Genomic DNA, 27,132 nt, shown 5'->3' with positions numbered 1-27,132 from the left:
TCAATAATCAAAATAATTTTGTTGAAAAGTCAAAATGATTGCTAGAATATCAAAACGTTTTATTGCAATGCTTATTATTTTTAACTTTCCAACAAATTATTTTGATTATTGAACAAAAATTATTTTCAGATCTGTATTTAGCAAAATTTGTAGACCTTTCAACAAAATTGTTCTTTCCGTGTATGTGTACAATGTGCTGTATAATGTATGTAACATATATATAACGTATGTAACACTTATATGAATGGTTTCCAAATGGTCGCCAACATTTTTGCAATACGAAAGATAGATAGGAATGAGAGAACTTAGCGAGCGCTTCGCTTGATTCTCTGTCAAGTTTGAATCATGATAATCTTAAAGAAGGCGTCTGATGATATAGGTATACTGTTTAATACTTCAAGCTCGAAATGATCTCAGGTATGCGCCGGACGACAAGCAAATTAGACGATCGCTCACGCTCGACCGGTTACACTCGCGATCGCATATTCACGTGTTACTTGTCGGGACGCTGATGTAGGACTGTCAGCACCAGTTCATTTCCGTATGCATTATTTCTAATACCGCTGGTACTCGATTGTATACGTAAAAAGCGAATGCTATGCCGGTGGGATATTTGTTTTGCGGAACTATATCAAGACCTCGTCATACGCTCGCGGCGGGCGTTTGCTCTGATTTTATTATCGAATCGCCGTTACGTGATATTTAAATATAGAAATATTTTTCGCACGATGTAGCTCGCAATTAGCCAAATTCTACACTGTACACGTCCTTCTTTTCCCTTCTGTCTTCTAAAAGTACAATGTTGCATGTCTGGAACTTCGCGTATTTTCAGCAGAGGAATCCGACCAAAAATTTTCGTAAAGTCCTCCTCAGATCCACATATGGCTTACTGAGAGGAAGAACAATGGCTAATATATGTAGAGGGGAATGGCAGGAAGAGGAACACGAAATGTCAATACGCAGCGATAACATAATTTATAAAATTAAATTAAATTGCTAACGGTGATAATTTATAAAATTAGATTAAATTGCTAAGGAACTTGGCCAATTTGAGCTATGTTTAAGCTGCTTAACATGTCTATTTAAGAATGGATATGAAACCGGAAAAAAATTTCAGCAGAAATAAAGCAAGGTTGCCGCCACCGGAGACTTTGGTGCATATTTTCTTCAACCAAAGAGAACTTTTTAATATAATCTAGTTAACGGATAAATCATTTAATTTAACTACTATCTATTTAAGAAAACTAATCTAATCTATCTACGAGTATATCAATAATTTTTAGGAAATAATTTTAATTTTAGTGAAGGAATAGGAATTAATCAATCGGGAAATAAAAATTGCACTTTACATTTATTTAATCTATGTTGATTAACATCATAAATAATTAAAAGCAGATGTTATGTAAATAAGAAATTTATGTATTACCTTTTATAAACTTATTACAAAATTTCACATATATGTACATATATATATATATGTGTGTACATATACATATATATTGATTATAAGGCGTAATTAATATTTGTCATATATACAATTTATACATAAAATTACATATTAACATTTGTACATATTAACAAATACATATATATATATATATATATATATATATACCTATATATATATATAATCTATTAAGAAATCTTTCTGTTAAAATCACAGATTAGCTTTATAAAACGTTTTTTAATCTGCACAACTATGGAAAACACATTCATACTATTCATTCTCGTAAATTAATGCAAACATATGTATTTTTATTACTAAAATTCTTATTCAATAAGGTGTGTTTTGCGCTAAAAAGTTAATTATTATATTTAATTATTTGATTGCCACAATATTAATATTGCAATATAATAAATTTAATAAATATTTTATGCATATATCTATCATTTTCAATAAATGTATATACGTACCTATATTAAAAAACTTAATTATAAGAAAAATCTTTCTTTTTTGATAATATTGTTACATTCTGTTAAAACTATATTTAATAAAAACTTGTAGACAATTATATTTGGTGAATAGTAATAATTACAGATATATAGTAATGTTACATTTGTTTGTATCTGTGCAATCATTACGCATAGCTAGTTGCCTGTATAAAAATAATTAATTTTATCGACTAGTATCTCGCTGTGAACCGTGATTTGCGAATATCATGCCTAGATATTCGCTAAACGTTCCATCCTTTTGTCTCATAAATATAAATATTAATTAATTATAATTATTACTATTAATATTTAATATTATTTCTCTGTAAATATTATAATAAAAAATAATTTATGTATCTAAATAATCGCCTTTAGACTCATTCAACGTTTATTACAGTTAAAAAGTGCTACTGTTAACTGTACTCATTAAGAGTCTTGACTATGATTTTATCATATCAATTACGCTCATCTAATGATACGATGTTGTCAGTCGTACTTTAAATTGTACCTATGAATCATAAATACAGTACCGTTTCAGATAATCACTTCTTCATTCGTGTGAATAATACTGAAGCGCTCAAATGACTGCTTTTCCAGCGTATTATTTATTTCTCTGCAACGAAAAGCTACCTCTCCATGGAAACACACGACGTCCCTGATAAATTAAATTATATTTCTTTAATGATTGATATTGCTGTAAAAACATAAGCTTAATGTACTATTTTTTCAATATAATTTGTGACAGATATATATATATGTGTGTGGAATCAATTATAGATTTTAGATTACAGGTAATCAATTTTAAATTTTTTATTCTCTAAGTAATTAATTCTCAATTTTTAAACACAAGTATATCTATATCTAAAAAACTATATATTGAATCTAAACAATTGCAATTCATGCAAGTCTCAAATCGAGAGGAATAGCTTGCAGCCTGCAAAAGCTTAGTTAGTAGAAACTTAACGCTTAAGACCAGTCTAGAGTCAGTCTAAAATTAAATGTGAATACTAGCGTTAAATAGCTGGCTCCATCTAAATATAGACTTTATACATATATTGCACCAGACATTATTAATTTAAATTCTCGGTCTGTGGTTGTCAGTTTTGTAAACGGTCGCATCTATTTCCGAAACTCCAAATATCCGTCCGCTCAAAGAGAGAGTAAGTGAGAGAGAGAGAGAGAGAGAGAGAGAATAGCTCAATAACGTAAAAATTGCGTTAACTGCATTCATTTTTCATTGTTACCATATTGGAAGATTTATCGCTGTTGTCGTCGCTGCAAATGATAATTCGCGGAGGTTCTTCGTTTCTACGGAGGATCTTCAATGGCCTGTACGTGTTGTACGTCATCCATAAATAATCGGGTATTAAGCAGGTAACAATGATAAATACAGTAATCAACCAGAACGAAGGTGACTGTAATAATTTTTCAAAGACCCCAGACATATCGCCGTCGTATTTTCTGAAAAGGTACGAATTGCAAGTAGGATTTTTGAACAGACATGATTCATTCACATGCAAATATAAATTAATGTGTTGCATCGTCGCGGATTTTGTACTTACAAATTTACGATTGAATAGATATAGGTGCTTGCGAAAAATACTAATTCAGATAGCAACACGCTCAGAAAGAGTGGGATTGTCCAATATAAACTGCGCAACAATATCTGAAATAATATATTGTCGTTGTAACGAGTAAATCAATTAAAACATTTTCCAAAATAATTCATCGAATTACAATTAAATTATAATTAAATTGTCGAGTTATTAAATTACGCGAATAAATTTAGATATAAATTTTACCGATTAAGAGCACTGAAATGGCTGAATTATTGAATTTGATTCGTTTGTGTGCGTTGGGGTTCAGAGTAAACCACTTTTATAACTTTAATCGAATGTACAAACAACGCCTATGTAGTGACGTACCTGCAGATTTGCTAGCAAAGTAACTATATGAAAAATGCATGTGCTGTATGTCCAGTGATCAACCGTCGTGTTGTCGTGTAGATACGTTGGATTGATGTATGTCACAGCGAATACTGTAAAATAAGTTATGACGGTGTGCCACAATCCTGAAAATAATATGATATAGTCGGATACCTGTCGTTAATTCTTTATGTAAGGAGATTATAAAAGATTCATTTGCAAGTCACGAATATATTATTTTATTTTATCAATTCTTGTTAATTTTTATAATTACGCTCTCATTGCCCTACGATTAATTTTATTTTATTTTATGTAAACGTTACGGCTTACAAAAAATAATATTTATTAATAATAAAATAATATAATCTCTATTCAATCTATCTATTATTCTATCTCAAATATTGCATTCATTAATAATAAAATAATATAATCTCTATTCAATCTATCTATTATTCTATCTCAAATATTGCACAAACCTAGGAACAGCCAGGCCACGAATTGTTGTCTTGACATTAAATAATTGTTTCTATTCAGTTTATACAAGTACGGTTGCTCCATGAGTTTCCTCGCGTTGTAATTCTGCTCATATAATCCATATATCACTATCGGAAACGACGTGAATATCAAGTTGAAACCCATTAGAAATATACCGTCATAAAGTTCCTATAAAAATGTTTGCAATGCAAATATTCTCCATCTATAAAATCTATATAAATACTACACGAAAAGAACGATTTTGTTGAAAGGTCTAAAAATTTTTCTAAAAACAAATCTGAAAATAATTGTTTTTTGAATCATTAAAATAATTTACTAAAATATTAAAACTGATAAGTATTGCTATAAAACGTTTTGATATTCTAGCAATCATTTTGACTTTCATACAAAATAATTTTGATTATTGAACAAAAATTATTTTCAGATCTGGATTCAGCAAAATTGTTCTTTCCGTGTAGAGATTTATTCTCTTTCACAATTTCCATAAAAATAAGAATAATTCTTTTTATGATGTAATATTGCCAAATAATAAAATTTATTAAAAAAATATATATATATAAACGCTAAATAATAAATCTATATCAATTCGTGAATCGTTCGCTTGCTTTAAATCCAATGTACGAAGAAAATCAATTCACTTATTACGACGATAAGAACGGGATTTTCGACGTGCAACAGAGAGAAATAGACGGACACGTTGTCTTACCTGCGTGGAGAAGCCGTTGTGTATGCCGAACAGCACCTGCGGCGTTATGAACACCACATTTTTGTAAAAGAAGAACTGCATCAGGAAACTGATGCGCAGGTAATACCAGTGCCCGTGCACCAGCAACGCTTTTCTCAGATATTTGAACTTGCTGAAGGCGAAGTCGGCGGATATCGCGGCCTGGCGACCCTCTTTCCCCAATATCCCGATACCCACGTGCGCCTCCTGTATCATCGAGACGTCGTTACCGCCGTCGCCGATAGCTGCAGTGTGCGGACGGTTCCGTGCCGTTTTTATCAGGTGCACAATCTACGGAGATAAAAGGCGTATTTGACATTCCTATAATGACTTTCCCGCGCTTCTTTACAGAGCACTCGAGAAAGGGAGTTTGAACCTCGCTCTTTTGCAGAGGCGTCAGCCTGCAACAAACGACCGCCTCGCAGGCCATTCCGACGGATTTAAATAATTCTGGGCAGTTTCGTAACGTCGCCGCCATGCTGGTACCGTCTATTATCAATCCGTACTGCTTGTATGGTTCCAATTTTATTTTCCGTCTGGAAGATTTAATAAAGATTTAATATAGTATTGTGGAAAAATGAAAAGTACTGAGTATCGAGTCGTACCGATGCAATCGATGATCGAGAAACGCGTTCGTGAAAATCCGCGTGGTGTCGTAGCACATCGCGAGAATTTCGGAAAAGAGTCCGCATTAAGGGTACAGTTGAGATAAGAAAGAGTTCACGAGTAAAGAGTTCGCGATAAAGAAATGTATATACGAGTGCTGAATAATCAAAGAGACTAAAGAGTTATATACGAGTGTCGAGTGATTTCAAAGAGATCATAATTAATGTTATATTGACACGAAACGAGATGTTTATCATACTATACAAACCGATTTGCGAGCGCAAATGACTTTCTATTATATATATATATATATATATATATATATATATATATATTCGAATCGTCCAAAGATTTATAATTGTATCTTTCTTAAAGTAAATTATTGTGAACATTTATTTCTTCAAAAAAATTCCTACATTTTAAATTATATTACAAACTCTTCTTAAAGCGCTCTTTTCGTCCTTCGGATACACGCGTCAGTATATTTGAAAATAAAATTGCAAATCTGCAAACTGCACTTACTCGATAGTTGTGAGAACCAGGCAGCAGGTTTGCCCTGAGGTTTCCTCCATTAATTTTAGAACCTCGGTACCTTTCTTGAAGTGACCGCACAGGAAAGCGATGTTCTCCGCAGTTTCTGCCTTATCTCCAGTAAGCACCCATATCTAAAAAATATATTTACAATTATTTCCCAAAGCTGATTCAATTGATCCAATTAATTAGAACTGCTTTTAACATTTTAGACTAAATTATATTTTTAAGAAGTTATATATTTTGACATATGGAATATGATCATATAAAAATCTGGATGTTTAAATCCTCTAATATTGAAACAACTGAATAATATTTCTTTGTTGTCGTATCTCTGTTCACATTTCGCGGTAGCCACATTGAATCAAATTAGCAAAATTGATTTTGGAATGGCTGCCATTCTAAGACTATCTGATTCGAACAAAAGAGTCATGGAACATATTTTAAATATTATAGAATATGTTTCATTAATTATAACGTAATGAATCAAGTGGAAATATGTTAAAAAAAGTTCTTGAAGACAAAATAAATTATAACATTTTAAAAAATCATAACTTTTTCATTGTTTGACACTTTTTTTTAGTTAGTGGGTGATACTCCTAAAATGTGGTACTTAATTGAGATAAAAAATGTCTGCACGAAAAGAAGGATTTTGTTGGAATGATCCAAAAATTTGGATCTAAAAATAATTTTGTTGGAAACTGAAAAAATGATGAAACATAAAACGTTTTGATATTCTAACATCAGTCTGACTTTTCAACAAAATTATTTTAATGGTCCAGCAAGAGTTATTTTCATATCTGTATCCAGTAAATTTTTTTAGACTTCTCAGCAAAATCGTTCTTCTTGTAGTGCGATGTCAAAATAAATACCTTTGTCTGAAAAGGTATTTATATTCTGACATCTGAAGACAATGATGATTCTTTTCAAACAGCTGCTACACATGTTTGCCTGATGCGCTTCTGAATAGTCTATCTCAACTGACGGAAGAGTCTTCGAACTTTTGATAGATGTTGTATGAAACCCCATTATGAGCTACGCCTTAGAGTTATATAGTTCGAAATTTAGACTATTTATCTATTTGGCTCTACGGCGAAGGGATATATTAAAATAACAAAAAGTAATATGTAAAGAAATGCATTAAATTAATTGGAAAGTTAAAAGTTCAAATGTAGAGCATATAATTTCGAAAACCGATAAAACGATTGACAAAATAGAAGCGATATTCGAAGGTATGCGAAGTAAAAAAAATTTCTTTAACAGTCCATACAAAGGCGGTGCAATGAACTAACCTTGATGCCAGCGACTCGCAGGCATTCCAAGGTCTCTTGCACCTTGTCCTGCAGGCGATCCTCGACCGCAGTTACTCCGAGCAAGGTGAGCCCGCTCTCCATGAGATTGTACGCGCGCATTACAGACGTCTCTCTCTCCGGGCCGATTATCTGCCTGGCCTGCTCGACGTTCTGCATCAGGCTCTCGTACTCGGGCTGCTTCATCTTTTTGCATGCCACCACCAGCGTTCGCAGGCCTCTCTGAAAAGATTCAGAGATTCTAATGGCTTCCTCAATGTGAAACACAGTTGCAATAGTATTGCAAAACAAATATTAGAGGATATAAAAAAATTCTTCGCAAAATTGTCGTAAGAAAAAAAGCGAAAATATTCTCGGCAGTTTTCGCTTTAGCTTTCTGCGATTTATCGCAAACGGGATAACGAACCATAGAGAAATCCTCGACGTGAACGGTGGCCTTTTGTATCGTTCCTTCAGTTATCAATGGCATAACAGAAGAATCCGCACCCTTGCAGTACAGCCAGATATCCCCGGCCGTGTCCTTCACTATTACTGACATCCTTTTGCGCTCTGTGAAAGGTAACTTAATATTAGCCCTATTATATCGCTATTTATCGTTATTAAAACTATTTCTCATTGTCTGTCTATAATTAATTATCTGTCTGTTTATTATTAATTATTCGATCTCAATTAGAGATTATTCAGATTATGCGGCACCGAACTATCCTGATATTCACGTACCAGAGGTGAACTCCAGCATCTCCAGCTTCTGGAAGACCAGATTGTTCTCGTTGATCTTGATGTGCATCTCGTCATTAGTATTCTTTTGCAAAATGACGCCGCACCTGGCGCTCGCCTCCACCAATGCCTTTTCGTCTGCCGACGCCGCCTGCCACATGTCACGCGTGTTTATATACCTCTTTACGTGGATTTAATCGCGTTTCGTTTACGCTCCGTTTTACGAGACGAGAGTTCATTAGCGGAGCTTTATCGGGCGAATACGCTATCGCGAATTCGGCGTTTACACACGCGAGTCGCTAATTTTTACCTGATATTCCGGCAGATCCGGATGCATCATCAACGAGCTGTTGACTCTCGTGATTTTTTTCAATCTGAAGCTCTCGCGGAACTGAGTGCGTCGGGCTATGATCTCGGGACGTCGACTCGGCGGCGCGATTTGGACCACGTGGCATAGCGATATGCTTATCATGAAGTGCCAAATGTCCTTCTAAAATCGTGGATATTTTAATAACAGTGAAATTATTGCTCTTGACAAGTACTACTGTAACCCGTTATTGATTATTATTTATATTATTAATTATAATTAGCGTCAATTATTATCATTAATTAATTCAATACTTGTAAATAATTGCCGTCAAATATTGACATGGTAATTAATATACACACGGAAAACATGATTTTGTTGAAAGGTCTAAAAATTTTACCGAATATAATCTAGAAAATTAATTCTTGTTAAATCATCAAAAAATTTTGTTGGAATGTTAAAAATGATAAGCATTGCTATAAAACATTTTGATATTCTAGCAATTATTCTGAGTTTCCAACAAAATTATTTTCAGATCTGGAAACAGCAAAATTGTTCTTTCCGTGCATATAATTACTCTTGTATCAAATCGCGTGGCGATTGATATACATTTACGGTCGGTATAACTTTTCATATAAATAACATCGTAATTTTCTCTCTTTATTGATAATCTTTTTAATGATAATCGGTATTTCCTTTTTTTTTTTACCTCCCATGCCGCCTGTTTGACGGCCTCCTGCTCGTTTCCGTTTGGTGGCAACAAGTAAAGATTTCCGTCGCAATCTTTCTCTATGTACACGTTACCGTCGACCGAGCAACGTTTGAATATCATCAGGTTTTCCGTAAGCGTGCCGGTCTTGTCGGTAAACAGATATTCAACCTGGCCGAGCTCTTCGTTCAAGTCTGACGAATTGGCGATCGCCGGCTGATCGTTGGCCTTGTCGTACATGTCTAAGTCCCAGCCGAAGTAGAAGGAGCCGAAGAACTTCTGAAATTCTGTTGAGATGCACGAATAAATCTTTGTCATAGATCAAAGTAGTAATATTACTCTTACAAACGCATTTTGTTATAAATATACACGTTTTTAAACACGAACGCAGTGTGATTCGGGAGAGAAAAATATATTGATTTAGATAATTTTGATTGTTTAATAAATAATTTCATACCAAGTAGAAATTTAAACAATTTCAATATGAAAGAATTGTGCAAGTAGAAATGTCTTACCAACGCTGACGTACAATGATATCGGCACGATGTAATTGAACAAGATAAGAAAGCTCAGAATATCCGTGACTAACGAGTTAAAAGTGATTCTGGGCTGTGGACCTAGGTAAATCTCCCATCGTTGGAAGGTCTCGGAATACAGCTTCAGCATGGTACACACCAACACTTCGGTCAACAGTATTACGACATATACAATAAGGTACTTATTGATAGATCTACGAAACAATAACGTTCGGATAAGTGTAAAGTCGAACTGCTAATTATCTTTAGATACACGGAAAGAACGATTTTGTTAAAAGGTCTAAAAATTTTGCTAAAAACAGATCTGAAAATAATTTTTTGTTAAATTATCAAAATAATTTGTTGGAATGTTAAAGCTGATGAGCATTGCTATAAAACGTTTTGATATTCTAGCAATCACTTTGAGTTTCGCACAAAATTATTTTGATTATTGAACAAAAATTATTTTCAGATCTGGATTCAGTAAAATTGTTTTTTCCGTGTAGAAATATTTCTTTAAGCTGTTTGCAAAGGCTGTTGCATTCGTGAAGGCGACGGTGCTATATAGCAAAAATGCAAACGAGTGAAACGGGAAATTTAGCGGAAGCTACCCAGACACAACATAAAGTCCAAAATCGAGCGTCTCTATAAAATGTTTTTTAGACTCCTTTCAGACGTTCTTTGCAAAGATATCTTTAAGACTCCTTCAAGACGTTTTTCAAACGTCTTTAAATTGTTCCGATTTTAGATTTTATGTTGTGCTGAATAAATAGCGATATTGGCCTGAATTTTGTATGTATAAATGAAGCCTAGACTTTAATTACTTCTCGGCAGTGGAGAATTTGTTGCTGATTATCTTCGAGTTGAGCGACAATTTTGTGTCCTGCCCGGTGTAAATTGCGCAGCCGACCACGTACTCGGTGTCTTTCAGCCTCGATCCGCGCAGCATAAGATTGTCTATTGTCAAGTGCCCGCTAGTCCCGCCGCCGTCGTCGTTAATCTCGAGCTTGCCTTGGAAGGTGTAAAGGTTGGCCATAGGTTGCTGGCACGTAATCGTCGCTTGCATCGCCACTATTTCCTGCAGCGTCATCGTCGAGACCACTTTCGGCACGAGTAACGTCTAAAATCATTACGTTTGCAATAACGGTAAAAGTGATTACGGCAAAGAATACTTCTGGAGATATAAACAAATTTTAATTTCCTGTGGCGTAAGTTTTGCCGAAATGCGTTTCGTTTAAAAAAAAAATCACGTTTAATGGTAATTACCTTTAAGTTCGTTTCGCCGTCGAGATTAGACGTTGTGACGTAACAACAACCCGGAGTCTCGCTGTAAAGGAGGACGATATCGCAGGGCACGTCCTCGTCCCGAGAGACTTTCACAAAATCACCCACCATTATTTGCTCGCAATATATATCCTGAAACGTATATCATGTATTATTTATGTAAGAACATATCTAATGATTTTAAGTTGTTAGAAATTATTTTATTATCTTATCTTTACTTTAATTCCTAAGTCGGAAACAGATAAATTGAAAAATCTTATAATAGAGACACGTAATATAAATTGCAAACATGCAGTACTTTGTAAATATATATATATATATATATATATATATAGTATATACATTAAAAATATTTGTAAATATATATTAAAGATTTTGTTTCTGTTTCATTATAAGCGTTAAAATCAATAAAATTCTTAAACTAACTGAGATGTCATAATAATTAGCGTAGACAAACGCGTGACAAACCTGCGAACATTTGTTACGGATAACACTGACTGATCTCCGATTATCTCGTTTATCTGTCTTGTAACGCAGATAATCTTCGTATCCCTGTTTGCACGCGGTCACCAGGATGACAAACGATAGAGGTAAGGCGCTGGTTATTGGCGAGACCGGCGATTCTGTCGTAGCCGCGATTATCGTCGAGAGCAGAAAATAAAAATTCGCCACTCGTCGAAATTGCTCAAAGAGATTCTTTGGAATGAAGTTCCATATTGTGTACTGCAAATTAAACAGAGATAAATGCGATTGTGTATCTATAAGTATTTTTAGACGAGTGTTCTAAGAATGGCAATAGTCAATATTTTTCTTGAGATTATCAGTTAAACGTTAACTGATGTTACTTTAAGACTTGAATTTTTTAATATTAAATCTTTCTAACTTTTATTAAACCTTTTAAATTTTATAAGATGCAGGAAATAACAAATACCTTGTGCGATTTCACTCGATTGGTAACGAAATGTTTTTCCTGCGAATCGTTTTCAGAATTAATCTTCACGACTCTGTGGTTGCTGAGTGCCGAATGTGTCACACCCTGTAAATGAAAGCGTGTTATAAAAGCGTTAGCATATAATTTGGATGTAGTTGTGAATTAAATCTAAACAAGTGATTTTCAGATAAGCAGTATAAACCTATACGAATCAATCAAATTTAGTTTTACTTAATTGTATATAATACATTATTTTTAAATTTTAATTTAAATCTCGGTATTTTAAATACTTTAAAAAACTAATAAAACTAAATATCAAATAATTTTTAAATCACATTAAATTAAAGTGCATCATCGAAATGTATCGAATATAAATTAAATACATCGAAATAAAATTACATTTCAAGTAATATGCTTTAAAAATAAATTCTGTTGAATAATTCGAAGAAAACGGGATCGCTATGCGTGGACGAAAATGCAATTTATAAAATGCTTTTGAGGAAATTTCGACGCGATAGGAACGTGAATTTTGTTTCAAGTCTCGCTCTGAGCCCTCATCCGAAACAAAGATCAATCGCGAATTTAGCGACAACCATAATGTGGAGGTCGGAAAGGTTAATCGGAGTCCACACGATGACATAAATTAATTAACATCGTGCATAAAATTATCTGTTCGTTCGATCGGTTCGCAAGATCGAATTTCCAAAATTTCTCGGTCGGTTCAAACTTCATTATTTCCTCGCGCGTTCCAATACTCGCCTGTGCCGCGGCGACAAATGGGACGGCGATGTACGCGAAGGCGCAATGTTATCGGAGCGCGCGATCCGTCCCACCGTGCTTATCCCGACGGCTCGCACACTATCTTCACACAAGCTGGAAAAACCTTAAGTGCGGATCAGTTGCCGAGCAATTTCACAAAAATATACGTCATAAACACGACGATAATAGAAAGGATAATGTGCTTAACATGATCAATAATCAATACTTGGATCACATGTACAAGACATGGCTCGAGGATCGAAAGTCCGTAAGTTCCTCGTGGGACTCGTATTTTAAACTGATCCACGCGGAAAGCCGCCCTAAGGACGCCCGCGTCAAGTCCATCAGTTCGAGCCGCGTCAGTTCGTCTCCTAAGTTAATAGCATCGAAAGAAGGCGGGCAATCGGGCAAGAGTGAGTTTCGATAAATCCCATTATAGTCATTAGACTGACATTGATATAATTAATATTAAAATCACAATATTAATGTCAATCATAATTTATACAATTTATAGAATAGTGAATTAATTTTCATGTAATCTAATGTAAAAATTATTAAAATTTAAAGCTACACGATAATTTAAAAAATTATCCCATATTTAATTTTGCAGGAGAGAAATATTAACACAGTAATGTAATAATGATGTTTATTATATCCATAATAATTATAAATGCATTCTGTGAGTCAAGATTAGAACTACTAATCGCATGTTTTCGGATAAACGTCTAACAGGACCGTTGTTGAAAGGGTTCGTTCGGGAGAAATCGGACAGCCAGATGCAGGGGGATCAATACATAAGCAGCGCGCTCGATATCACTGCGACGATCCGTGCCTATCAAGTACCTATATCCCTCCTATCGAGATTCTTGCACGCTCTTGCGTCTCCTCCGTTACATCGACGTTTACTCCTTTTATTCTCCGCTCGAAGGCACGCGGCCACTTGATAGCCGACACCGATCCGTTGGGCATACAGAATCCGGAGTCGGCAAAGCTGCAGGGCACCGCGAACCTGCCGCCCGAGATCGTGGTGCGGCAGCATCTCAAGGGGATGACGGAGGCGGACATGGACAGGGAGTTTCCCCTCGCGCCCTTGACCGTTATCGGGGGCGACAAGAGGAGCCTGCCGCTGCGGGAGATACTGAAGAGGCTCAACGAGGTTTACTGCGGCCACCTGGGCCTCGAGTACACGTATATTCACGACCTCAATGTGGTAGGTATATGACGCGATTTCAATTAAGAGACAAGTGGTGAAAAGATAAACATAAAATCAGGCTTTAAGAATCTAAACAACGCAGAAATTGATACGTAGAAAATTTTAGTTAAAAATGTAACCGTTGGTTACATACAGAATTTCTTTCTCGAACGTTTCGACCTCCTTCAGGTTTTCTTCAGCGATGAATAAAAAAATTAAATTTAGTCTGTGATCGAGAGCATTTTTACAGCCAGTGTAAATTTAAAATTAACATAAAATAAATATCTAACTATTTAATTGAAAAAATAAAAAGGTATTAAGATAAAAGGCACATAAATGGTGAATACTTTTATCGCACTTTGTTCGCTTTGATCGATTGTGGCTGAGAAAGTAAGATTCCGCTATAAAATCAGCAGTAATCATATCGATTGTATTTGCAGAATAGCTTTCGAACGCGTTCTTGAAAGATTGTATTGTACTTGAACGTGATATTTTGCGCTTGTCGTGTAAATGTTCATTGGTAGATTAGATTACAAAACTGCTGTTTCGTACTGATTACAGTCTATATGTGTACAGATAAAAAATATCTGTTCGAAATCAGTCTTTAGCTCGATAATTAATATAAAGATAGCAAAGAGAAACAAACACGTGGAAAAGTGCTCATTGAAAGTGATTTTAACCTTTTGCATCATGACGGAACGTTCAGCGTCCCACTTTTTTCAGCTTAGTTTTTAATTATTTTGAATTTTTAATTTCTTGACATTAAGTAACCGGTTTTTTTATTCTCATAAAGTTCTTAAAACATGAACACAAATATTAAACAAATTGAGCAATCATAAATTTCTATTTGCGTAATTACTACAATTAAACAAGTCAAAATTTGCGTTCTTTTTAAAAAAATGCATTTTCTACTAAACTATTATCAATTAAAGCGGCAATTTAGGCACTCATTTAGGATATCTTAAAGTATTTTTTAGAATTCTTTCTGATTTTTTCCAATTTTTGTTATTTCTCTATTATAAATTGATAATCTTTAAAAAATATGGAAAAATCGATATTTACTGTAAAGCCAAATATAATAGTTTTGAGTATTTCTTATAATCGTGCTCTACGGGTTTTTTTTTTAATGAATGAATCCTAATCTAAAGTAAAAATTTCCAAATTAAATCCAAAATGAAACCAATATGATGGGTCAAAAATGAAAAAATTTTGAATTAAAAAATTCTGATTTCTGAATTTGTAATCAGCGACCCGAAAAATCTCCCGGATACAAAACTTCAAAAAAATCGAATATAAAAATTCGTGACACAAAGAGTCAGAGTTAAAAAAATCATTGTGTCATAGGAAACACAAAAGAATTTTTATGTCTATCAGGATAAATCGATCAGTGTTCAAAGATTATTAAAGCAGTTTTCAGCTTGTAGAAAAAATACATAGAATTATAATTCATTGTGTTTTATTAGTTAGATTGGTTGAGGGACAAGTTTGAGATACCAGGCGTCTGGAAATTGCCTGCAGAGCACCGAAAGTGGATTTGGATGAATATCATGAGGGGCGTGAGTTTTGAGAACTTTTTAGCAAAGAAGTACGGAACGGAGAAGAGATTCGGGTTAGAAGGTTGCGAATCGTTCATACCATCCATGGCGGAATGCATAGAAACGTCAGCGTTAAATGGTAATTAAATTGATTCTCGAACCACGAACCAAATGTTAGTTCGAGCAAGATTTCCAAGCAATTTCTGAACTTCCGTGCCTATCTTACATTTTACTCTATTTTATCCTATTTTATTTATATTCCTATTTTATTTTATTCTATTTTATTTGCCAGGAGTTGAAACTGTAATTATCGGTATGGCGCATCGCGGTCGTCTAAATACTTTGGCAAACATTTGCTCGAAACCGATGAGTCAGTTGTTCACCCAGTTCAACCCGATCGCTCTCGAGGGATTCGGTTCCGGTGATGTGAAGTATCACCTCGGAACGCACTCGGAGAGGTTATTAGAAAGGTGAAGACATTCGTCAATGCAAAAATTGACTTTAACATGCAAATGTCTCAAGCATCAATCAGTATCTAAACTTGTATTCTAACAAAGGGATAGATATATGTACATTTATCAACGATTTGATTTTATTGCTACTTTTGTAGAAGCAAGAAGAGGGTGTTACACGCCGTAATGGCGAATGCCTCCCACCTGGAAGCGATCGATCCGGTCATAGTCGGTCGCGTTCGCGCCGAACAAGTTGAGAAAGGTGACGCGGAGTGTATGTATCGAAAATATGTAATTTCCTAACAGACGATAATAGACTTCCTTCAAATAAACCGACTTGTTCACAGACGGCAAAAAATCGTTGGCTATATTGGTTCACGGTGACGCCGCTTTTTCCGGCCAAGGTGTCGTTTACGAAACGATGCATCTCACCGATTTACCGGAGTACACAACGGGTGGCGTTATACACGTCGTAATTAACAATCAAGTAGGGATATAATCGTTTCTCTAAAATGACAATTTTCTTGAATTTTATTTAACACTAATTAATCTTAATTAAATAGACTTAAAATATAAAATTTAATTGCTTCTTATAAATTTACTTTTTTAAAGAAAAATTGACATCAAGATAAACTAAAATTAAAGTTAATGTAAAATCAGTCTTTGGTATATTAATTAATATACTTTTAATATACCTCTAAATATAGCTTTAGCTTTACTTAAATAGTTGACAAACTATCAAATAATACGTTAAATAATTTGCGTAATTTAAATAATTAAGTTTAGTTTAAATAATTAATGTTAATAAACTGTTATAGACGAGAATAATTTATTTTAAATATTTGCTGATAATTTTAGATTGGCTTTACAACTGACCCAAGATATTCACGATCCAGTGTGCATTGCACGGATGTCGCACGTGTTGTTAACGCACCCATTTTTCACGTACATGCTGACGATCCCGATTTAGTCACTTATTGCAGCAAGGTGGCCAGCGAATATCGGTAAATTGCGATGTTTTTCGTTTTTTTTAGTCTTTATTACATCATTCCAAGAGATTCTATTTTGGCTGTTTATTCATATTTTTGAATCTTACAATTGTTTAATCAAAGAATAGAAGCTTATTAGAGTATAAATGGTAAATAAATTATTATAAAAATTTATTTGGGATAACACGTTTTCCGGTGAAAGATTAATACATTGCAATAAACACATCTTCTCACAAATTTGTTTGTAAGAAAAAAATTTCTTAAATTAGGCAAATAATCTGTTTTTGCAGTATAAGCTGAAAATCGTTTACAATAAAATGTAAAATCTATTCTATAAAAGTTATGATTGCGTTAAATAATTTAAAGAATTTAGAAAAGAAGACAGCCTTATTAACTCATGTCACCAGGGCTACCTTTCATAACGACGTGGTAGTCGACGTCGTTGGATACCGAAGACGCGGACACAACGAGATGGACGAGCCAATGTTAACTCAGCCGCTCATGTACAAGCGAATAAAAGATCACCCCAGTATTCTATCCATATACACCGACAAACTGCTTAAAGAAGGCGTGATAACGGAAGCTTTCGCAAAGGAGGTTGAGAGAGACAATATATAATGCTGCTTTAAATGCTTTTAAATCCTGCCGTTATACGCATGTGCACACACACATTTTCCTTGTGCGTAGGAAACAGAAAAGTATCTGAACCATTGCGAGGAGGAATTCGCGAAAGCGCAGACCATCAGCTCGATGCAAATGAGCGACTGGCACGACGTGCCCTGGACCGAATTCTACTCGCATCAGTCTCCGAAAAATAAGATACCGCCGACCGGCATCGACATCGCGACTATTAAGACGATATGCACTACTGTATCCACTCCTCCGAAGGATATCGAGGCACATCTTCAAGTTAGTTGCAAGTCATACGAGTTACATCACGAAAGCAAAATGGATTAATTTTTATCCTCTTTTTTTTACCCCCTCTTACGTAGAAATCTTTAATCTGATAACTGACACGTTCAATTAATTTTTCTGCGAGTTTTCGAGATCTTCCTTTTGTTTTATGCCCCTTATTCTTTTGTATAAAGGAGCTATTATTTTAAGTTATTTGGGAAGCACGCAGAAATTGTTGAACTCATCTTTTTTTTTACACAATTTTAATTGCTGAATTCGAAAAATTAAAATAATTTTAGTATCTGGAAAATATTACTTTAAATATTTTAATATTGATAAGAAAGCAATAGTTGATTTTATTATTTTGTGCCATGTCTGTGAATTTCTGTTTTTATACAAATATATTTCAATGTTGCCTATACTCACCCACGGAAAGAACTATTTTGCTGGAAAGTCTAAATTTTTGCTGGATCCAGATTTGAAAATAATCTTTGTTGAACTATCAAAATAATTTTGTTGGAAGTTTAAACTAGTTGCTAAAATATTAAAACTTTTTACAGCAGCACTCATCATTTTTGAATTTCTAACAAAATTATTTTTATAGGCCAACAAAATTACTTTCAGATCTGTATCCAGCAAAATTTTTACACCTTTTAGCAAAGTTATTCTTTCCGTGTAATCCTTCATCCTTTCTCATCAGGATATAAAAACCTGCAAATTACTTTAAATTATTTATACATTTTAACTTGCCATCGAAATGTCTCGAAAAGTACAGAAAAAAATACAGAAAAATATTTCAGACAAAAGTTATATGATTTGAAGGGAGATAAATAATGGTAAAAATAATTTTCAAAAATAATTTTTCAAGATCATATAGAGGGTGCCATTTTTATATGAAATGATATGATTTTTTTACATAGTATAATTCCTTTAATTACTCTGCACATGAAAGTATTAAAGTAAAGCTCAAAAATTTAATAATTTACGAGATACTTTATACCTTTATGATGCCATCTTTCGACATAAAATATAAAATATCTCGTAAACTACTGATTTCTCAATAATTGTATAAAATTATGCCTTAAAACTTTTATGCACAAAATAATGAGATGAATTGATCGATTAATGTAAAAAATCATTCAGTTTCTTGAAAGAGAAATTTGCAGACACGTTCAACAAAATGATAAAATCAATCATTTTGCTTTCTTCTGTTAAATATTATGTATATCCCAAAATTATATTTCCCGAATACTAATTGTAAGACTATTTTAACTATGATTCTCGAATTTAGCAAATAAAATTGACTAAAAAAAAAAAAGATAAATCCAACAATTCCATGCGTGCTTTGGTGCTTCTCAAATCGCCTAAATTGCACAAACTCTTTTAGCGATTAGTTAAGGAAATGCGTTGGTTCAAGGACGAAACACAAGTTTCAGATTACTGGATTTAATCCGTCTATCAAACGCATATATAGGTGCTGAGGGCGATGGACAGGCGAACGAAACTTATGGAGTCCCGGCAGATCGACTGGGCGATGGGGGAGTGCTTGGCTTTTCTCAGCCTGTTAAAGGATGGCCACCACGTCAGACTGTCCGGGCAAGACGTCGAACGTGGCACCTTCACCCAACGGATACACATCGTTCACGATCAGAGTAAAGACAAGACCTACAAGAATATTCTGCGCGACGTTTTCCCGAAGCAGGCTCTGTACACCGTCTCGAATTCGTCGCTATCGGAATACGGCGTGTGTGGTAAGAAGAAATTAGCCGGCCGTTTATACACGTGCCGATAGCGATATCTATTCCTGTTGCTCGCTCATTCACGTCTTAGCGATAATACATACGCTTATTTTGTTTCATCACGAGCTATAAACACACTGTTTTCAAATTTTTACGTTCGAGAAAATTTTAATAGTAAACTTGAAAAAGTACATTATTATAATTGCAGTATTATTGCAGAAGAAGTACATTATTATAAATGCAGTATTCATTAATAAAGTAAATATAAGCGGCACGTTATAAGCTTATTTAAAGATAAGAAATAATTCATGACTAAGCAGTAATTAATATCTTATAAATGTTTGTGAAAAGGATTCGAATTGGGATACTCGGCGTACAATCATAATACTCTGACAGTCTGGGAAGCACAATTCGGCGACTTCGCCAACACCTGTCAGGTAACTTTAACAATTATTACTGACAGTCTTCTCCTTAGCAGAAACTTTAATTTTCATACTTTATTAACTTTTCATTTTTGATATCAAGTGTCGCGATATAAGACGACTTTTCCTTTAATTAAATTTCTAGTTAAAGTTAAAATTAAATGGAGCGTCAATCTTCGTTTATTTTCGCGCAAAACAAAATAATAATTGCGACATTTAACGAAAAACAATATCTCAGCCGCGCGCGATTCCAAATTACTCCTGCAGGTCATACTAGACTGCCTGCTGTGCTCCGGACAATCCAAATGGGGCAGGCAAGTGGGACTGGTGCTGTTGCTGCCGCACGGCTTGGAGGGCCAGGGACCGGAACATTCGTCCGCGAGATTGGAGAGATTTCTTCAGCTGTGCGACGACGATTGTACTCACGTGCCCGGAACCGAGCCCGGCGCCCCTGCCGGTGAGAACGTTGAGCAAATCATGACGAGACAGCTTTTCGAGATCAATTGGATCGTCGCCAATCCCACGACGCCCGCGAGTCTCTTCCATCTTCTCCGCCGGCAGATATTGATGCCGTTCCGCAAGCCGTTGGTCAGTTCAATCTTTATCTAACACACGTATATGTGTGCGGATGTGTTCTCGCCGCGAGTTTTGTAAGGCAATATCCCCGAAAATACTAATTATTACTTATGGTCTTCTTCTTATAACAGAAACTTAATTTTCTTACTTTATTAACTTTTCATTTTCGATGTCAAGTGTCGCGATAAGATAGACGACATTCATTAAATTAAATTCATTTCATTAAATTAAATTTCTAGTTACAGTTAAACGGAGCGTCAATCATCGCAAACACTTTACCCTTTTTAAATGAACCTCGATTTTTTTAAGTAAAATTTACAGTTAAATTTATAACTAAGAAAATAGATTTCTCTGAGACAGTATATTACTCTTTACGTTATATAAATTTTAAGCAGTAAATTCTGTTTTCTTTTTTTTTATATTGAAAAATTTTTTATAAATGTGTAATTGAACAAGTTGATTAAATTAATATAATAATAATTAATAATTTTTTAGGAATACAAAAATAAGTATCATTAAAATTAGTCGCACTAAATATTTTCCTCGTGACTTTTCTTGTAACACTTTTTTCCTAATCTCGGGTATTTTCAAAGATATTGGCCCGTAAGACTGTGGAGATACGTTCTTTTACGTTCAGCAGCACATTAGATCGTTTTGCGCGATTCGTGAAATATTTCATTGCGTAAAAATGAACGGCAAAGAACGGTTTCCCGTGGAATGTGCTCGCATACGCGAGTATCGACTATACTGAATACCTAACGTTCATTCGACGTTTTTCATATACTCCATTTTTAAGCGATAGCAAAAATTAGCCTCATTAAACACTATATCTATTAATTGTCGCAAATTATGTCATTCATAAGATAGTAGGTAAAGTTTCGTAATGTCCTTCAGTTTTTATCGCAAGTGCAATAATCGACGACTGAATTATTTCGTCATATTTATAACAAATTTTCCAAGATATTTAGTCAAATTTTTCAAAACTCATCGAATCTGCACGTGACAAATCGTGTTGATTTTTATCCATTGTAATAATGGGGCAAGTCTTAAATCTCTGACTCGTTGCATAAATGCCATTTAGGTTCTTATGACCCCCAAATCATTGCTGCGTCACCCGATGGCGATATCGAATTTCGAGGAGATAGGACCGGGCACGAGTTTGAAGCACGTTCTACCGGACCCTTTCGTGAAGCCCGGAAACGTGAAGAAGGTGTTGCTCTGCACTGGCAAAGTGTATTACGATTTGGTAGTCGAGCGGCAGGAACAACAGTTAGAAGATAAGATAGCGATCATTAGAATCGAGCAGCTATGTCCTTTTCCGTACCATCCCTTGGCAGCGGAAATGACGAAATATCCGGGAGCAAAAGTGAGAAATCCTCAATTAACGCTCTTGTTAATGATATTTAATTTTAGAACTATACACACATAGGTCTACAAAATTTTCAAATAAACATTCTTGAAAACAGGTCTGCAAAATTTTCGAACCAGCATTCTTAAAAATTTGTTTTTGAGCATTTTACAATTTAACAAATAGATCTCAATTAAAATTTTATACTCTACACGGAATGATTTTTTTGAAGGGTCTAAAAATTTTGCTGCTGAATTCAGAGCTGAAAGGAATTTTGTTGGGCTATTAAAATAATTTCGTAGGATATTTAAACTGGTTACTAAAATATCAAAATGTATTGTAGCAATGCTCATTATTTTTAAGTTTCTAACAAAATTGTTTGAATATAGTACAATAAAATTTTTAGACTTTTCTGCAAAATCGTTCTTTCTGCGTACGTATTTTTCTTAATTTTACGTAGTTTACAATTTCTGGTGTTTTTCTAAAAAAAACTTTACTTAAAAATATGCATTTTTTTCATTAGAGTTATGTATAAAATTCGGCTGGGTCCAAGAGATCAGATGTAAGGCACATACATGGAAAGAATATAATTTTACTAAAGAGATCCTAAAATTTAGCTGAATAAAGATCTAACAAAAGAATTTTGTTGAATCATAAAAATAATTATGTTAGGAACTCAATATTCATAATTAATGCTAAAAAAAATTTGGATATTTTAGCAATCACTTTGAGCTTCCAATATAATTATTTTGATAATTCAAAAAAATTATTTTCAGATTTGTATCAAGATAATTTTTGAAATTTAGCAAAATCGTTCTTTCCGTATATATGAAAATATAGCGCGCAATTCTAGGATTAGCGTGCATTTATTCCTTGAAAGATATTTGATTAAATTGATTTAATTGTTAGCAACGATTGAAGGGTCCTTTCGAATTACGTTTCTGTGTGTGCAGATTATGTGGCTGCAAGAGGAGCACAAGAATCAAGGTGCTTATTCTTACGTGAGAGATAGAATAGCCTTAGCCTTGGGCATTCCGCTCGAGAACGTGAAGTACGGCGGTCGGCCTGCTTCGGCCGCGCCAGCGACCGGTAGCAAAATTATTTATAAGGATGAGCATTATAACATGCTGGCAAACGCGATGAAGCTCGATTAAGCCTACATGAAGATCGTCGTGAAACATCGTATAAAAAAATAAGATACTTTTCGAACCATATATATTAAAGAAAATGTATTTGTAAAATGTAATCGTTGAAATTTATCGTAAAAGGAGAAACCGCAAATTGTTGTTTGTCATTTTAAACCGTCTACGATCGACCTAGTTATACTGTCCATATTTAGTTACAGTAATGAGGAATCGCACTCACGATTGATTAATTTCTAATTATCGAATTTGCGAATAACTCACTCACCAGCAGGCACGAATATTCGGCGCTTCCCTGCGTCGCGCACGAGAAAATTACTCTGCTCAAACGACTCCACATTACATTTTCGTTTTTTTATATCGCGCTTCCGGAAGACTTCCTAGACGCGAGTCGCAAGGACGCACGGCACGGGACTACAGTTAAAAGCTGTCGTATTAAGTCAGGGGGACGCTAATTATCGCCGATACACACGCACGCAAAAAGAATTTACACCTCAAACGGAGGCCACAATTATTAACGGCTTAAATAATTTATCTGCGATACCGCGGTTGACAGTGGCTTTATTGTTTCCGCCTTAAAAGCGATACGCGAATATCGTTACCGAGAAATTTCTTTTTTAAGCTGGTTACAGATTGTCTCTGAGATTTTAGCCGATCGGGAATTCTGACGGTATCGGTTTTGTGAAATTGAAGGAGTGGTTGATAAGTGGTAACCTGATAATCTCGTCCGTCTTTATCGGATCTGACTTTAGAGATGCGTTCGGCGCCTCCGATTTAAGCTCTCGCTTGTTCGAGGAACGAACCTCGCTTATCGCGAATTGACGACCGTTCTCACAGTCTCACGTTCTTAAATCAAGAAGATAGTGGGACATTACGTAATGCTATTGCAATATCATGAAGAAGTTCAAGTTTAATGCCCTCGTGAATATTAATAAATTGCAATGCATACGGATGAAGGACGAGTGCTTTAAACGGGTAAGAAGTTCGCGCATCATCCATCATACTCGCAATCTGTTTTCTTCGGAGACATTTGATAATGATAATTAAAACTTTTCGTAGATAAGATAATATAAAATGAAATTTTATGTTCTAAGAAATATATATATAAAAAAAATGTTGAGCGGCGGTAACTTCTCAGGCGAGAAATGTGCACGTGACGTAAAAATGTCTTACCATTTTGTTTGACGTTTTCGAGTTGACGACGTTCAGAGCGACGCGCGTGGTATTAGCGACAAAAGGAAACGCCACTCGGTCGATTGTCTTCTCTCTTTATTTTTACACTTACGCTCCGATAAGAAACGCGCACTTCATATTCATCGTTACATTCGTTGTAAGTATTCGCTCTCACTTATGTCGTCAAAGAAAAATATCCACACCACGGCACGATATATCGTCCACCGAAATCGAAATCAATCGTTTCTGATCCTCCCGCAGCAATTCTCCGCTATTATCTAAGCAATTGTTCGTGCGGCACTGTAAACAAATTTATTTTTATGAATAATTCATGCGTATGGAAAAGATACATTTTTATTGCACACACGACAAGTAGATGGTATGGATAGTAGTAGAGTAGTTACGGCAGCGCGCGTATGAAGTGATTTAGAAAATAAATTAAAATTAAGGCTTACGGGAAAATATGAATCATATTTTCTAAATCACTTCAGAGATTGCATTACTTGACAGAGATGTGCATTATTTGAAATGGATTTAAAATAGAATATATGTAAAATGGTCATTCAGTGTTTTGTATTTAAAATACATTTTTTCAAAAAATGTTGCATTTTCATGTAAGTGGTTTCTATATTACTCATTTTCTATTTGAAATACATTTTATTTGTTCCATCTAAAATGGTAAATTATAGTAAAAATAAAAAATGTTAAATAGCGCGTCTGTAATGTTAGTAATTAAAAAATTAATCAAGATATTAATAATATGGTAATGTATAAGATAATATATATGGTATATACATATATATATGTTAACACACCACTAAAACACCACTACTAGGTTGGCTCTAGCAGATAACTACCGCGACGCGGGATATCCCAATGAGTAATACACCTTTTCCAATTAATCCGCCCGAAAAAAAAAAAAATTCTTCACTGGGATATTTCTTTGAAAAACTTATGAAGGCATCACGTTCAATTTTCATTTTTTGATTTTCATACATTTTTTGTAATTCCAAGTTTATATTAAATAAAAAATTGTAATATTAAGTAAAAGTTAATAATTAGAAAATTAATTAAAATTATAATAATAACAAATATAAAGAATAAGAAATAAGAATTTAAATATCAGATAAATATTAAAATATAAATATTTAAAAAGCCATTTTTATTTACAAAAATCATTAAAAAATGTTTATAATTTCTATTTTCTATTTTAAATAAGTGTCTAAAAACCATTTCCTTTTTTTACATTTTCAAATGAAAAGATTAAATTATTTAAAATTTTTGTATTTTAAATAGTTCAGATATTCATTTTGCACATCTCTAGAAATGAATAACACTACTTTAATTAACAACAAATAAATTATATAATAGTGAAAACAAATCTATAGCCTTCTATTTTAAGTGCAATCTTAATATTGAAAAAAAAAAGATTAAGTGATTGCTAAATAGATTAATTAACTCAGAGTACTTGAGTCGAGTGTATCTTGCAAGGCGGTATTTCTTTTCAAAGAATAGCCATCAGATAATTTCTTCTAAACAAGAATGTATATATAGAGACATAAATGACTTTGGAACTGTAACGGAAGTGCGCCAAATTGACTAATTAGACAAATAAAAATGAAGTAGCAAAGAGAGGAGGTCAGGCGATTTTGCAACAAGCGGCAGCTGATGATTGATTATTCGCGCGATTGAAAATGAGGAAAATGTCCGAAAAATATTAATCTGTGTTGTTGAAACGCTGTACTACTCATTATCATTTCTCTCTCTTTCTTACATGACTTCTTTTTTACTCACCGGTTTTTCTTTCTTTTTTTTCTTTCGTAGTAAGCGCGATGCCCGACAATAAGTTTTTCCGTGAGCGACAACTGACAACACGCCCGGATGTCTACTATCTGTCGGCGAAGGGAAACCGATATATACTGAAAATACCTCTCGGCCGTGACAACGGATAAGAAAATCTTTATCAAGAGATTTGCGCCCACCTTCGTATCGTTCATTACTGAACAGGACAGATAAGACAGTGAAAAAAAAAGAAGTGATTATTGTGCATTTCTATTTTTCCGTCAATCGTCGACTCATTTCTGATTAGTGAGAGATAAGAATTAAGTTTGTTAAATCTTGCACAAATTTGCACTGAAATCTCGGTATTTTGTGATAATGTAAATTTTGAATCGCTAATAGAGCAATAATGTTTCTTCATTTGTTTCTTATGTACAAATTATTTCAAACAGTTTAATCTTAATTAAAAAGGGTTTTCTTTCTTTACACTGTAACTGTAACTCTTCTGTACACTTTCTCTACACACTGTAATTTTTCCTAAATAAACATTTTAATAAAATAATACATATTTTTATTCTAAATTTGATTACATCATTTTATATATCTACATATAATAGTATTCTAGAATCGAAAAATTTAGCTGCTAAAATGTCGAATTGTAAAAAAATTGTTTAAAAAAATAAAATAAAGAAAAAGCCGAATAAAATAAAAAATAATAAGTATATATTTTTATTAGATAGATTTAGTAAATTGTAACTACACTGTTGGAAAATTTGTGTTATATTTAATACATTTCGCACCATGTCCACTTAAATTTTTGTTAATTTAACATAAAGTAAATATGTTAGAAAGTAATACAATAAATATTATAAATTTAACACATTAAAAATTTAACACAACAATATAATACAATTTGTAAGCAACTGTGTAAGCATATTTTTTCAATAAAATTAACATTTATGATATGTTAAATTAACACGTATTTTAATTACAAGTAAATTAATACATATTTTATTCATTTCTGTTAAAATGTACGTTTTAAAACACATTGTTTTTATGTTATTTGTTCACTTACTCATAAATTTCATTTTGACACTAAGAAATATTGAATAATTTAATAAAAAATGTTTAAATAACACAATCACG

The 27,132-nt window shown here is 33.8% G+C and overlaps 3 protein-coding genes across 4 annotated transcripts in view; 1 reads left to right on the top strand and 2 right to left on the bottom strand.

The window, feature by feature from the left end:
* The window catches only part of LOC105453112, a 12,776-nt gene extending 12,363 nt beyond the window's left edge, over positions 1-413 (bottom strand). Inside the window, exon 1 of the mRNA XM_011694821.1 lies at positions 396-413. The gene's annotated coding sequence lies outside the window, so the exon portion shown is untranslated. The remainder of the gene's footprint in view (positions 1-395) is intronic.
* Positions 414-1,983: 1,570 nt separating this feature from the next.
* On the bottom strand, positions 1,984-26,091 carry LOC105453111 (probable phospholipid-transporting ATPase IF). Its single transcript, XM_011694818.1, has 20 exons — positions 26,002-26,091; positions 24,208-24,507; positions 11,987-12,091; positions 11,524-11,778; positions 11,038-11,187; positions 10,596-10,891; positions 9,772-9,986; positions 9,257-9,543; positions 8,551-8,730; positions 8,244-8,391; positions 7,930-8,072; positions 7,506-7,745; positions 6,205-6,347; positions 5,453-5,612; positions 5,059-5,367; positions 4,334-4,520; positions 3,858-4,003; positions 3,495-3,598; positions 3,177-3,393; positions 1,984-2,587 (listed from the first exon to the last, which is right to left on the bottom strand). The coding sequence occupies exons 2-20, from the start codon at positions 24,208-24,210 to the stop codon at positions 2,534-2,536; spliced, it is 3,342 nt and encodes a 1,113-aa protein (XP_011693120.1). The 5' UTR covers positions 24,211-24,507; positions 26,002-26,091; the 3' UTR covers positions 1,984-2,533.
* Positions 12,565-23,164, top strand: LOC105453110 (2-oxoglutarate dehydrogenase, mitochondrial-like). Of its 2 annotated transcripts, none has more exons than XM_011694817.1 (15): positions 12,565-13,158; positions 13,493-13,584; positions 13,674-13,955; positions 15,401-15,611; positions 15,765-15,942; positions 16,083-16,198; positions 16,272-16,411; positions 16,783-16,928; positions 17,321-17,510; positions 17,601-17,822; positions 19,282-19,558; positions 19,898-19,983; positions 20,236-20,556; positions 21,626-21,910; positions 22,846-23,164. In XM_011694817.1, exons 1-15 carry the CDS (start codon positions 12,774-12,776, stop codon positions 23,044-23,046), a joined length of 3,132 nt encoding a protein of 1,043 aa, XP_011693119.1. In that variant the 5' UTR covers positions 12,565-12,773; the 3' UTR covers positions 23,047-23,164. The 2 variants fall into 2 exon arrangements, with proteins under 2 accessions (XP_011693119.1, XP_011693118.1); XM_011694816.1 differs by having other exon boundaries at positions 13,478-13,584.
* Positions 26,092-27,132: the final 1,041 nt, after the last annotated feature.

This window comes from Wasmannia auropunctata, unplaced genomic scaffold, assembly GCF_000956235.1.
Source record: "Wasmannia auropunctata unplaced genomic scaffold, wasmannia.A_1.0 LD336004.1, whole genome shotgun sequence".
Classification (NCBI taxonomy): Eukaryota; Metazoa; Arthropoda; class Insecta; order Hymenoptera; family Formicidae; genus Wasmannia; species Wasmannia auropunctata.
The sequence above is the reverse complement of the archived record's forward strand: the minus strand, read 5'-3'. Positions and strand labels throughout refer to the sequence as shown.